Raw genomic sequence first — 14,650 nt, forward strand, 5'->3', positions numbered from 1 at the left:
AACTTTCAATGAGACACATTACTAAAAAAAACTAACATGTCCTAGTGCGTAGAGTGAGGTAAAGCCAGAGATGCTTTTAAGTGAGCCTGTTGCAGTGAAACTGCACAAGGGGCGACATAGCTCAGGAGGTAAGACCGATTGTAAAGCGCTTTGGATAAAAGCGCTATATAAATGCAGTCCATTTACCGTTTACTGTTTAAACTGGCTTCAGACGGCCAAAAAAAAGAGTTCTCACGTAATTGCAAAGACAAATCAGCCTGTCATTGCATAGAGAAAATCATAATATGTCCAGCCCTAATACAGATTCTTACTTATAAACAAGTCATACATTTTAAATATAAAGACAAAAGTGGAACATAATGTATTTTCAATACATCTGAAATTATATTGTAAATGAAAATATGCAACTTTTATCCAATTTTCTATAAATGTTGTGTATAAATGCTGTGAAATTGCATGCACTATATGGAAAATACACTCACTAGTCACCTTATTATGTACACCTGCTCATTAACGCAAATAGCCTGCTCCTCCAAACAGTGAATCATGTGGCTGCAACTCAGTATATAAAGCATCCACACATGGTGAAGAGGTTTAGACTTTTGTTTGAGCAAACATTAGAACATTAGAATTATAATGCACAAAGCACACATCATATCAGGCTGTTCCACAACCATGACAGTGACTTCAGTTTACTCCAATGGCCAGCATCAAAGAAAGCACCTTTTGGATGAGGTTGAATGGGAGGTTCATAGCATAAATATGTGGTAATAAAAAAATCTATAGGAAATGCATGCCATTGAGTCCGAATTTTCCAAAATCCCTTATGAGTGTTTCCAGCACCTTGTTGAATTCTGGCTGTTTGAAGACACAAGGGAGTGCTAGCTGGTAATAGGTATGTGTACCTAATAAAGTGGCCTGATAGTGTGTTAATGCACAAAACTGCAAATGTGAAAGTTATAGTCATGAGAGTGGCAGTGTGGACCTTTCTGTTCAGCCCCATGTGTGATCATCTTCACTTTGGAAGACTGGCCGTCTGCATTAATTAATTAATATAAATAGACATATAAACATAAAATTTGTACAGCTCAAATGTTGTGGTGTGATTTGGCCACTGCCACACTTCTCTTGATAAATACTCTTTATACAGTAGATGCAGAAAGAAGTGATTTTAGTGCAACCAATTACTATGGTTGGTGTTGCTGTTATGCATCAAGACAGTGAGAGATAGTCACACTTTGTGTTCCCCTGTTGATTAGGGTATTACTTATATACAGCACTGTAGAACAATGTCTTATAGTAAGTTTTGCAGTTATTTTTATTTTATTTCCTTGCTTTTAATTTTATTCTTTTAATAAACTTTTCTGTAATTAAGCTGTGAGGATTTTCATGGTTGACTTTATACTTTGTTATTTCTTAGTAAGTTCAGATCTCTTTGAGACAAATTATAGAATGCGAAACATCTCTCAGTACTTTAGCAGAGAAATAGTTTGAATTCAGCAACATCAGTTCAGCAACTGATCAGTTGCATCATCTTGACAGGCAAACAGCAATCCAGGTCAAGAATGTGCCCCTGTTCTTTCAGTTAAGGGGTGGGTGTTATCTGGGATGGGATGCCTCAACCAATGAGGGCCTTTGGAACAGTCAATCCCAGGGTCATGTGTTGGAAAAATTTGACCAGTGGTGGATTAAGTTTACAAAACAATTGGCCTAAAGGTCCTTTCAGGAAAAAGACTACCTGATCCCACTGACATGTAACTGCAGTTAAACACAGCCTGACAACCACACAGAAAAATGAACAAAGCTTTTTCAGAAATGAAAAAATAAATTAAATTTAAAAATGACTGATGCTATGCAATGAGAATAAAGTGGCTCCAATTGGATTACATGGCCACTACAATTTGTACAGATACAGATTAAACAAATCAGGGCTTTTTCAGAGATTAAAACCTGGCTTATGATTAATAATACCCCGACCTTTAGTATACTCACAATGAAAAAGAACATGTACTGATAATACACCAAGCTTTGTTTCTCGCAACAAACAATGACATTATTCAATTATTCCTATGACCGCATGCTGTTTCAGCTGGTTTCTCTCAATGGTCTGACTGTCACAAGAGGGTTAGGCTAATTTATTGATAAAGATGATACAGAAAAAGGAAATGGGTATTCCCTTGTTGATAATTGTTTGTTTATGCTTAAAGTTGCAATAATCTATTTAGAAAGTCTTTATGCTGAGTGTAGCTTATTCAAAAGCTTGAGCTTTGGGTTAGACTGCTTTAAGTGAGCTCTGGTTGCACTTGTAATATTTTTTAGTGGATTTTATTTAAGCTTTATTCTATGGAATCCCATTTTTGCCAAAATAAAATGAATAAATATTAATTTATGATTTAAACAATCATATGAATAAATGCATACTACTTTTCACAACAACATTGCTGCATTCAATTTCATTATTATTTTATAATAAAAGGTTTTATTACAAAATTACATTTTTAAGACTACTTTTATTTGACAGTGGTACCTGTCCAAAGAGAACATTTCCGATTAGCTTTTTTTCTTCCTTTTGTAATTCATGGCAAACTTTTGGTGACAGCATTAACACAAATTCACCTGGGCTTGAGTGCAATTGTTCATCTTAAGTACCAATTAAATCAAAAGTCTGCTGAAAACAAGCTGGGGGTACCTATCGAGGATAACTTGCAGAAGGTGTCGAGGACACCCAGCAGAGAGTATCGGAGACGGGGTGTAGAGCATAACTAGTGGACCTGGTATAGGATAACTTGCAGAACGTGTTAAGGATGACTGCCGAAATGTGTTGAGGATTACACATTACACACATTCTTAGCGTAAGTTATAATCAAGTTAACTTGTCCCAAGTTTATTTAATTTTACTTGATTAACTTTAAGTATTAAAAATCTAATTTGACTGTATTGGCCAACATTGGCAGCTGTGCTGGTCAATACATGGTGCTTCAAACAATGATAGGCCTACTTTTTTGGAGCAATTGTCAGTTACTTGCTAGAACAGAACTCTGTTCTCATAAAGCATCGTTCATACCATCCCTGGTGATTTGACTGAACAAATTAATTTGTAGTTCTGGTAAAAAAAAAAAAAAAAAACAAGAAGCTTTTTTGTTCATTTCCAACGTCACTACATGATCTGCCTGCAGCCTGACCTTCCCCATCCAAAACTAACAAAACTAAATCTAGCGAACTTGCAAACCAATATTTGTCTCAGTAACCGTTACTAGCTAATTAATAACAGCTTGACTCACTTATGTTTACAAGCAAGCTGACCAGTCAGGTAGCCAGAATAGACTATGTTCTGGCTTAAAAAGGTAAAAATGCATTGGTATTACACACAGACTGTAGACAAAGTTAGTTTGTTAAAATAAAACTACATTAAAAAAACTGTAGAGTTCTGTAACAGAAGTCTTATGGACAAGTATAAACCTGTACCAAAGTGATGGAAACAGGCAAGAAGAAAGTGTGGAGAAAGAAAGGATCCAAAGAACCCCCTCATCTGTGAAACATGGTGGAGGTAGTATTATGGTTTGAGCATATTCGGCAGCCAGTGGTTCAATACTTTGATCCTTATAAACTAGGACTATAAGGATGTGAACACCCTCAACTTTAGTCTTACTGTTGGACAGTCGACTATAGTTTCACTCCGCACTTACTAACCAGCTGCTGTTATGTGAGCTGTAGAGCAATAGCGAGTGCAGAAAAGACTGCAGACCCACCAAGCAGTGCTGGCAATTTTTTTCTGGGTAACCTGAAGTCTAGATTGGGATGGGAGGTATGCCATACAGCCAAGTTACGCCTTGGCGGGGCATGTCCCATACCTATACAGCACAGAGAGTTTGGTACTTTTCAGGTTTCCCCACAAAAATAACTGCAACAGCCACAAACTCTCAGCCCTTAAAAGCATGAATTTATGTACATTCTGACCCCATTACAACAGACAGAATTCATAAACAACTTCACATGTCCACACAATAAAGCCCCAAACTAAGGAGATTTTGCGTTTTCTCTTTCTTCTTCTTTTTCCTGCCTCCCAGCCCACAAAGAATATCTCTCCCCATTGGTCATTTTATATACACAAGCCAATCCTTCACCAACACCAACCAATAAAAATATCAGATACGCTCACAAAATGGACATATCTTTTTACCCAAGAAAATTGCCAGTCATTACAGCTAGTCAGTTCGTGGCTCAGTGGAAATGTCACATTCTACAGATTCTTGAGTCTCAGGTTCAAGCCTCACCTGAACCAAATTTCTTATACATGCTTATTTGCTCACTAATAATTGTCTTTTATTTCTCTACTCTTGTTTTTGCACCACATTTACCCACCGTAAAGACTGCATTATGGCATACCATCTACACGTTCAGTTAACCTCCATATCGCCAGGCCATATGCATACAACCGTAGCTCAGCTGTGCTTACTGACCTGTCATCGTCTTTAAAACCACGGACACATTTGACCAAAAAAATTCACACATTTAGACAGCTACTTGAGGGTGACGCACTGCAAAAGTAAATGATTGTAAAGCGCAAGGTTGAAGGATTGACTCCTACCTCGCCCTCAGGGTCAGATATTTTTGTATCTTAAACTAGCAAACTTAAACTTTCTTACACTAACTAATAATTGGCTATTGCTTTTGAACTATTGCTTTTGCACTTATCAAAATATCACAATCTTCAATGCACATGTTTACCAAAAGTCACTCACGGCCAGCCATGCATTCCATGACGATAAATGCTTGATTTTCTTAAGAAGTTACACCAGCTGACCACTGTGGCGTTTCTACTAACTACATTTCTTCACTGTAGAAAACGTTCTTATCAGCAAACGCCACATTTCTACATTCATGTTACCTTGCCCTGTTCTCTATCTGCCACATACAAACAATTACTAAGTATGAACTGTCTGCAACACCCCATTAAAACATTACATTTTAAAACATGACTCATTCATAATTGTAACTACTAGTACTGAACGTCAGAAAAGTATATTTATACTACAGTTCCGCTGCACTATTTCACACATTGCTTCAACAACTAATTTAACATGTAACTAGTAATACCATCTGTTTTATATACCATTCAATGAGGAAACCTCTCTCACTCATGGTCACTTAATTTTCTTTGCACTATAGTCCATGATCATGTCAGACTTCACCTACATGTCAATTCAGCTAACAACATATTTTTTCAATTACTCAATTTCATAATTTCTCCTCATTTTTCTTGTAGCCTACTAGGCCTACTGTTATTTTCTAATATGCAAAGATTGTTGGGACATATGTATGTGCTGCCATTCTCCCCTGTCTAGCTAAGCAAAACAGTGAACAGCTAAGCCTATCGAAATTCCTTATAAACCTTAGAAACACTAAAACGGCATCTGAACAAAATAACAGAAAACAGAGCAGGACAGAAGGGTACACAAGTTGCAACCTACGGAGCTCAAATTCTAAGAGCTTGCTGATAATTTTGTTAATGAAGGCTTGTTGCATGGCCATCAGATGAGTGAGTACAGTGGCGGACTCAGGCTGTTTGAAGGGCAGGGGCGAGAAAATAAAAAGGGCACCTACTGCACGACATGGTGCCCCACCAGCGCGCAAAAAGCTATGATGCATCGTGTTTTCTCACTTGGAAGGGCATCTAAGAGGGCACTTCATGAGTTTTTTTCATCAGAAAGGCACCTGCATCCTAGTACAGCACTGCATCCCATTTTCTCTACTGGAAAGGGCACCCTTTGGGACACTGTCAAGTAGGGGCGGCATAGAGGGCACTTCATAACGGCACCCTTTTCCATTGGAAGGGCACCCATAGGAAACATCAAGTTTAGACCATTGTAAGGGCACTGCATCATGTTTTCTCCACTAGAAGGGCACTCATTAAGACACGTTATCAAATTTTCTTGCTCTAGAGGGCACATCATAATTTATTGCATGAAGGGGCACCCAAGAGGGAACTCAATCATTTTTTTCCCCATGTGAAGGGCAGCCAATAGGGCACTTCCTCTCATTTTCGCCACATTTTAGCGATGCTTTTTCAACCATGGGGGCACCAGGGGGGGCACCCCTGCCCCCCCCCCCCCCGAGTCCGCCAGTGAGTGGGTACATACACTGGGGATATTTCTGCCCATTTTGTAATGGTGCAAGCTTCTTTTTATACTTATGCCATCGCACCCTATGTCACAGCCATTTTTTTACATACATAGCAAAGCAAAAGTGCTAACAGTACACGTTCATCAGACTGTAGAAATTCACGCAAGGATAGCCATAATCCACAACCAATTCATAAAGGGTTACTTTGCATTTTACACCCAGCTCCGCTCTGCTGTTCATCATGAATCATGTCCACAACTTGGCCCCCCAAAATCTTGCTCTGCCTCCCAATCAAACCAGTCTACGTCCGGCACTGCGTATGCTGTATACGTGATTGCATGTATGTATGTGTACACATACTTCTCATCGTCTACATTTATATGCATTACTGTTCTCACTTTCTCATAACAAACTCTTTGCAAAAAGAAATAAAAAACAGGTTTTCAACGTACAAAAATGCCAAATTACTCACACATACAAAACACTGTCTATAACTCATTCATTCAAACTGTAGTATTGATATCAAATTGACGCCAAGTTACTGTACTACAAACTATATAGGCTCTCTTGCCTCACCGAAATTAAAGAAGCTGTATTCCAGAGCAATGCTACCCAATGTTTTCTAAATTATTCCAAGTCACTTGGCCCTGTGTTTTTTCATCTTACCATCTTACAATGGCATTTAAACTTTGTGTCACATCAAAGTGTCAAATACCTCAAATGCAAGCCATTTAAATGATTGTGCAAATACATACATACAATACTTCATTATCCCCATGGGGACATTTCCCTTGCAGCATGTAACATTCACATTTACGAACAGACATTTATACCAAGAAACATACAATCATTCATGCAACAGACAGGCTGGCCAGCTAAATACATACATACCCATACACATTTGACATATTCAGGGGTATTCAATCAATCTTGACTCTCACAAACCCATCCACACATATGTTTGGCATGTCCATGTACTGTATGCTTATATACACACAGGGCCAAGTGACTTGAAACAATTTAGAAAAACATTGGGTAGCATTGCTTTGGACTACAGCTTCTTTAATTTCGTTGAGGCAAAATAGCCTATATAGTTTTTGTAGTACATTAACTTGGCGTCATTTTAATATTAATACTTTTAATGACAGGCCTAGATTTAGCCAGTTTGAATGAATGAGTTATAGACAGTACTTTGTATGTGTGAGTAACTTGGAATTTTTGTACATAAAACAAAGTGTTCTCTTTCATCATCTCTTTTCGAGATCCACCTGGGGAATGACATCCGGTCATGACCCCTCAGAAGCATCCAATTGCACCAAGTCTGGAGGGAGAGGTGCCTGAGTCGGAGCACAACGACGCACCAGTGGCATGTAATAACTTCTGCCCAGTTAGCATTGGCTATGGGGACGGCTAACGCCCAACCCCACGCTGTGTTTCTGGAGGTGTGCGAGCAGGCCTCCACCTGCCTCCACATCGAATGGCCAGCTCTCCAGAACCCCGCCGATGAGGAGCAGGATGTTTACGACAGGAAATTCCTAGGCCCTCCCCCGGGCCCTCAGAAACAGCTTTTCCCAGTCCTTCCTGCCTGTGCTAAACACTTGAGGCACTATTGGAAGGACCCCCTTGACTTCAAGCATTGCTTTCCTGTCCTAGAATCAAAGACATGGCCGCCCATGCCATGGGGGAACCCCCGGCTGTCGACCCTCCATAGCTCGACACCTAAACCCCACGCAAGGGGGGCTTTTGGCGCCACCAAAGCCCACCCTACCAAATAAGATGGACCACTTCACAGCCTCCATTCACCAGGCTTCCTACAGGTCCTCAGCCCTTGCTATTCCCCTCAATGTCTCCTCTCTACTCTCGGTTTACCAAGCCAAGCTAATTGAGGAGATGGGGAAACAGCTCGAGAAGCGGAGCCTTTCCCCCATACTGTAGCAAGAGATTGTCACTATTAACGACCTGGTTCTGCACAATGCTCGCCAGTGTGTCCAGGCCTGTGGTCGCTCCATGGCCCTGGCTGTAGCTGGTGAGCAGGCCCTGTGGCTTAATCTCTCTGGTCTGCCCGACAGTGAGAAGAGGCGCATCGCAGGTGCCCCAGTTGAGCCAGGCCAGCCTCTTTTCAGCCCTGCGCTGACTCTCATGCAGCAGCGGTGCGATGTAAAAAGAAAAAGGATGAGGCCTTCTAACTCTGCCTCCCCCGCAGAGCTACGCCTCAGCTGCCGCATCCCACGCATCCCCCACAGCCTCTGGCTGTGAACCGCCATGCCCAACTGGGCCAGGGCAGAGTGGTATGTATGTACCACTTATTGTAAAGCGTCTTTGAGTTCATGAAAAGAGCTATATAAAATTAATTTATTATTATTATTATTATTATTATTATTACAGTATCGCACATGCCTCAGGCTGCAAGGGCTGATGACTTCAGCCTCTCAGGTCCTCTTGCTGGGGCTATTAAGAATGAGGGGCTTTATGAAATGGATTTCATCCCTCCACCTCAGCCCTGTGGGCGATCTTCATCACCGCCTCTTGGTGACACGCAAGTGCTACCAAACTCTGCATCACTGGGAAAGCACTGACTTTTACACTCAGGAAACCCCTCTCGGGTTCGTTCTCATGAGGAAAGTCATGACAACAGACTCTCTGGGTGGGGTGCCACTCAGGAGGGATGTATTGTGAATGGGAAGTGGCCGATCCAGCTATGCTCAGCTCACATCAATTATCTGGAGCTACTAAGCATTTGGATAGCTCTCAGATATTTTCTCCCCCGTCATCATGTGCTAATCCGCTCCAACAACACGACTGCGGTTGCATTGTCAATCGGCAAGGTGGCATGCGTTCCCTCCAGCTCCACTGTCTAGCCACAGACTGCTGGTCTGGAGCAGCCTTCACTTTCTGTCGATATGCGTGACCCATGTCCCAGGCATTCTGAACACAGGCGCGGATCTGTTGTCAAGGGGAAACCCACTTTATGGGGAATGGCGGTTGCATCCCCAGATTGTGGAAATGCTGTGGCAAAGATTTGGTTGTGCGGCCGTAGATCTCTTTGCCTCACACGGAAATGCCCACTGTCCTATGTATTTTTCGCTACGGGACGAGAACACGCCTCTCGGCGTGGATGCACTGGCCCACCCATGGCTCGATGTGCTCCTTTATGCGTTTCCTCCCCTCGCTCTCATCTCTCCCACTCTAGCCAGAGTGAGAGAACAGAGCTTGACACTGATCCTGATAGCACCCAGGTTACCAAAATCACCGGGGCTGGCAGAGATTATCCCTCTCCTTTATGTACAGCCATGCGCACTCCCGTTACACACGGACCTACTGTCTCAGGTGAACGGAGAAATACACCACCCCCGCCCGAAGCGAATAGCTCTTTGGGCTTGGCCCGTGAGAGGTATAACCTTTTTGCGTTAGGGGTCCCCTCTCGTGTGGCTGCTACCATCCAATGCGCAAGAGCGCACTCTACCAGGTCACTTTATGAAAATAAGGGGCAGGTATTTGAAGGATGGTGTGCCTCTCGTCAGTCAGTGCCTTACCAGTGCTCTGTTACTGATGTGCTGTGCTTTTTACAGAACCTTATGGATAAAGGGAAATCCTTTTCAACCATTAAGGTCTACCTGGCAGCTATCACTGCTTGTCATGTTGGTTTCAAAGACTATGCAGTGGGGCAACACCCCCTCATTCGCAGGTTTATGAAGGGGGCTCGCCGTTCTCTGCCTGTTGCTAAAAAGCACATCCCTTCTTGGGATTTATCACTGGTGCTGGAGGCTCTGTCTCTACAGCCATTCAAGCCTATAAATGAGATAGAGTTAAAGTTGCTGTTTCTCAAGACAGCATTGCTGCTCGCTCTAGCTTCGGCTAAGCGAGTCAGTGACCTCCATGTGCTTTCAGTGCATCCCTTGTACGCAATGTTATCCCCTAATATGGACAGGGTTTCTCTTAACCCCAATCCAGCATTCATGCCTAAAAGCTTCCCAGCTTTCACGTGTGCGGCGTTGGAGCTTGCTGCTTTTCACCCACTGCCTTACTCCTCTCAAGAGGATCAAAGGCTGCATATACTATGTCCTGTGCGTGTTCTCCACACGTATATAACAAGGACTAAGGCTTCCAGAAAGAGCGATCCGCTCTTTGTCGCCTGGGGCCCGCCCTGCAAAGGGAAAGCCATCTCTAAGCAGCGGCTGTCTCATTGGCTTGTGGAAGCTATTGCTATGGCATATGACTCAAAGGGGATAACACCCCCCTCGGGCCTGAGGGCTCATTCTACGAGGGGCATAGCTGCATCGTGGGCCCTATTCCGTGGGGTTTCCTTGCAGGAGATTTGTTCAGCTGCAGGCTGGGCTTCTGCAGGCTGGGCCTCTCCACATACCTGCTAGGTTCTACCGCCTGGACGTCACCAGGACTCTGGTAGCCCACGCAGTTCTGGGGGTGAGCTCTGTGTGAAGCTCATGCATCTCCCCTCACCTGCTTTGTGTTTAGTACTTCCTTATGGGATGTGCCAGACATCCCTCAAGGGGGGAGGCTGCCCTTGCTGGCCTGACAGTTTCTCAACTGTGAGCATAGGGCAATATGGGAGTTGTCCATATCTCCCCATAGGTGGATCTCGAAACGAGATGATGAAAGAGAATTTTAGGTTACTATCGTAACCCCGGTTCTCTGAAACATCAAGTGGAGAGACCCACCAAGACTGCCCTGCTTGTCGCGCATGAGAAGCGAGTATGTTCACTGATGAGTAGTAGCGCTGCAGCGTCCTATATGCTCTTACAGGAGGACAGTGCCTCCTGTAGCATTGGACGCGCTACTGTCTGTCAGAGCCAGACTTGGTGCAATTGGATGCTTCTGAGGAGTCATGACCGGATGTCATTCCCCATAGGTGGATCTCTCCATTCAATGTTTCAGAAAACCGGGGTTACCTAAAGATAGTAACCTAAAGTTTTTTTTATGAGATACATATTACTGCAAGAATCATTATGTTTCTCTGTTAGTCAGTGCGATACCAGTTGATGCCAGTAGATAGCAGTGGCCGCCATTCAGTGTGAGATTCACAAGCACAGGACGTCTTGCTTGGTTTTGCTGGAATATTAGCAACAAGCTAAATGAGCTAAGAGCGAGTATCTGCGTATGTGGTCAGCTAAAAGCTTTTATGTTTTATTTGCAGGTAACACCATATGAAGCACAAATTTCAATAGTTTTGTGTACAAATTCCTGTTGACTTTTACCAGCGTAGACATGACAATGTTGTAAGATAATTTGTAAACTGGGTAGTAATATAACTACCTTCTGTTCTAGCTGCAGGCTATATTGTTGTTCACATATTTAGTTAGCTATGTTACAATGGGTTCTTCACGAACCATGTTATAATGCTTATTTATGTGTTGTAAAAAGGGGGCTTCATTACTTTTCATGACTTCAATCATCTCTGTTAAGAAAAAGAGTGTGATACAGAACAGTATTGCAACGTGCTTGGTAGCAAGCTTTTTTACTGGAATATTAGCAAGCTAAGCCGAGTGTCTCTGTAAAAACTATTATGTTTTGTTTGTAATGAAAAAGAACTGCTTCTTTTCATTAAAATATGTGGCACCGGAAGACTTGTGTCGTCATTCTATGAGTGCAACATGTCTGTCATAGCCTACATTTATATATGATTTCTTATTATCACTTACCCATTACAAACACAGTGCAAAAAGAAATGATATCATTAAAAACACGTTTTCAATGTACAAAAATGCCACGTTACTCACACTTACAAAGCACTGTCTATAAGTCATTCATTCAAACTGGCTAAATCTAGTCCTGCCATTAAAAATATTGATATCAAAATGATGCCAAGTTACTGTACTACAAAAACTATATAGGCTATCTTGCCTCACAGAACTTAAAGAAGCTGTAGTCCAAAGCAATGCTACCCAGCGTCTCCTAAATTGTTTCAAGTCACTTGGCCCTGTCTGTACAAGCATACATCAGATGAACAGGCGGCAGCCAAACATACTGTATGTGTGGATAGGTTTGTAAGACTCAAGATTGACGTTTTTGTTAAATAAACTCAGCGTCTGCCAAATAAATGTAATTTAATCTAATCTAAGTCGCTGAAGGGTCTGAAAATTTGCTAAATCTAGTGAAAAGGCACCAAGATGGCAACAGTGAGCCTACATGCAAGCGATGCATTAACTTACTGCCTGTGAACAATGCCTACATAGGGCCTGGCTTTCACGCGCCTCTATAATTCAAAATTAACAAGAACTGGTGAAATATTGCCAAATATTTCAAAGTCAAAGAAACAATAGTAACCACACGATAGTTACATTTCTACATTTTTAATTATGCAACAAGAAAACAATGGAGCATTTAAATAAGCATTTATGGATAAGAAAGTCTGCTAAATGGGCTTAATTTAATGTAATGATAAACATTTTTAAATTAATTTATAGAGGATATGTGGCTTCCCCTCCACCCCTGTTATTCAACAGGATCAAAAATTTGTAATTAAAAACTATTTGACTGGCCTACTCACCTAAATACACATTTTGTTATTACGGAAATATTGAGATTAATGTTAACCCAGGCCCCTATGTACTGCAGTTTTTAGGAGCCCAGAATATTGCTATTATCTCTATACCTTTAATATATACTTGCAGTATTTTTATCTCTCAGAATGCTTAACCCCTGGGGTTCTTGGAGAGGCCCATCATGCCCTAGAACCTTGGTCCCACCCCTCTCAGGATCATCTTGCAGGGACAGCAAAACTGCCTGACCTCAGCTGTCTATGGCTAGCCAGCTTCATGTGTGTATCTCTGTTTCGTCCTTCTCATACAGGGAGGCTTCCCAGAGCCTGATGCACCTAGCATATGCAGTCATTGTCCCCATTTTCTGTGTTTCCAGTCAACACAACGGACACCACATCATGCTCTGCAGTACACCCGTCTTTAATACTGTTATGACTAATCTTTTAGCATTCACTCCTTAAAGAGCAATACACTTTAATTTACTCAATAAAGTGAAAAACATTCTTTTAGTTCACCCGATTTCAAATATATATAGTACTGTGCAAAAGTCTTAGGCTTTTTAAAGTCTTTTTAAATATAAAATATATACTATATTTGGTCTTAGATGTTTATTTTTTGTTTTCTGCATTAGTGTGTCAGTAGAAAAGAGCAAATTTGAGATTTCCAAACATGAATTTTCCAAAAAATGAATTTTGGCAGATACACTTTCGTATTTTGTTAAATAAATATTTTATATTTTAAAGTAATATTTTAAGTAATAGACTACTTTTCAGATAGAAACTTGTTCAAGGGTCTCTGGGATTACCTGGAGAGCCAGAAGCAAGCGAAACAGCCAACATCTGCAGAAGAACTGTGGCAAGTTCTCCAAAATGCTTGGAACAACCTACCAGCCGATTTTCTTATAAAACTGCAGTGTACAGTGTACCTAAGAGAATTGATGTAGCTTTAAAGGCGAAGGATGGTCACACAAAATATTGATTTTATTTAGTTTTTAACTATTTACTGCTCTTTATATTATTTTTTTGATATTTATAACCTTTCATTTCGTTATTTTTGAAAGCATCTTAGCTGTACAGCATTTGTTTCACGGGTACCTAAGACTTTTGCACAGTAGTGTATAATTCAAACAGGAAAACAGATTGAACTTATTTTATTGTTGCATTACTTATGCCTAGTTTTGAGGTGTTTTCCAGCCATAAAAAAATATACTTTTTATAAGTAACTTTTGTCTAAAAGTATCAGCATATGGCTAAATTGTCACAATAAATTGTTGATGTCTATGTTCATCAGCCTTCCTCTAGTCTCAGGCTTCTGTTGGAATCTTTCTCACCAGCCATGGCCACATATTTGCACACTCTCTGCTCGCTATTGTGCATTCCTGAACTCCATGCTAGTCTCCCCACCTCACCCCACAACACCTCTTTGAGCCCCACTAGCCCAGAAAACCAACTAGAAAGCAGTTTAATTACCCAAGACCAAGTTGAATCACCAGGGCTTCCACCATTGTAAAATTCCTCAAAGCGTTCTATTGATATCATGATTCCATTGTTGACCGTGATCAAAGTGCTCTTGAGCTCCTTTGTGACTCCTGCTGTTCCACAGGCTCTTGTTCACTTATCCTCTGTAACTGTGGCAATTGATTCTGAGGTTCTCCAAGTAGAGAACTATATCCTGAGTGTGTAGAATTTTGGTACTAATTTTACCAGAGCAGTTCTGGGAAAGGCATTCCAAGCAGAAACTCGAGAGGGTCTTGAGCTGAGGGCTGCCCAGTCTGGGCTGCTGACTCCTCAGGCATCTGTGTGAGATAAGCCATTCCACAAAGCTACACCTGCAAGATGCAGATACAAACACACATACATGCACACACACACACACACATACACACACACAGAAACAAACACACCCCTAGGCATGCACTAGGGCAGGACAGTGATCAGCAACTCACGGTCCTCAAGGGCCGAGAACTGCTGGTTTTCCACCCTCCCTTTGCCTGGGAGTCAGGTGTGAATCTGGCCAATCAGTAGCACTAA

General features: G+C 41.6%; 1 protein-coding gene across 3 annotated transcripts in view; it reads right to left on the reverse strand.

Moving 5' to 3' along the window:
* The window catches only part of lpin1a (lipin 1a), a 110,266-nt gene extending 96,006 nt beyond the window's left edge, over positions 1-14,260 (reverse strand). For 2 of the 3 annotated variants that reach the window (XM_064341012.1, XM_064341010.1), the window contains exon 1: positions 14,090-14,259. In XM_064341012.1, coding sequence (XP_064197082.1) covers positions 14,090-14,158 — 69 coding nt within the window. In that variant the 5' untranslated portion in view covers positions 14,159-14,259. Of the gene's footprint in view, positions 1-14,089 lie in introns of all 3 variants that reach the window. The other variant, XM_064341009.1, reaches the window with a different exon arrangement.
* Positions 14,261-14,650: the final 390 nt, after the last annotated feature.

Source organism: Anguilla rostrata, chromosome 6, assembly GCF_018555375.3.
Source record: "Anguilla rostrata isolate EN2019 chromosome 6, ASM1855537v3, whole genome shotgun sequence".
Lineage (NCBI taxonomy): Eukaryota > Metazoa > Chordata > Actinopteri > Anguilliformes > Anguillidae > Anguilla > Anguilla rostrata.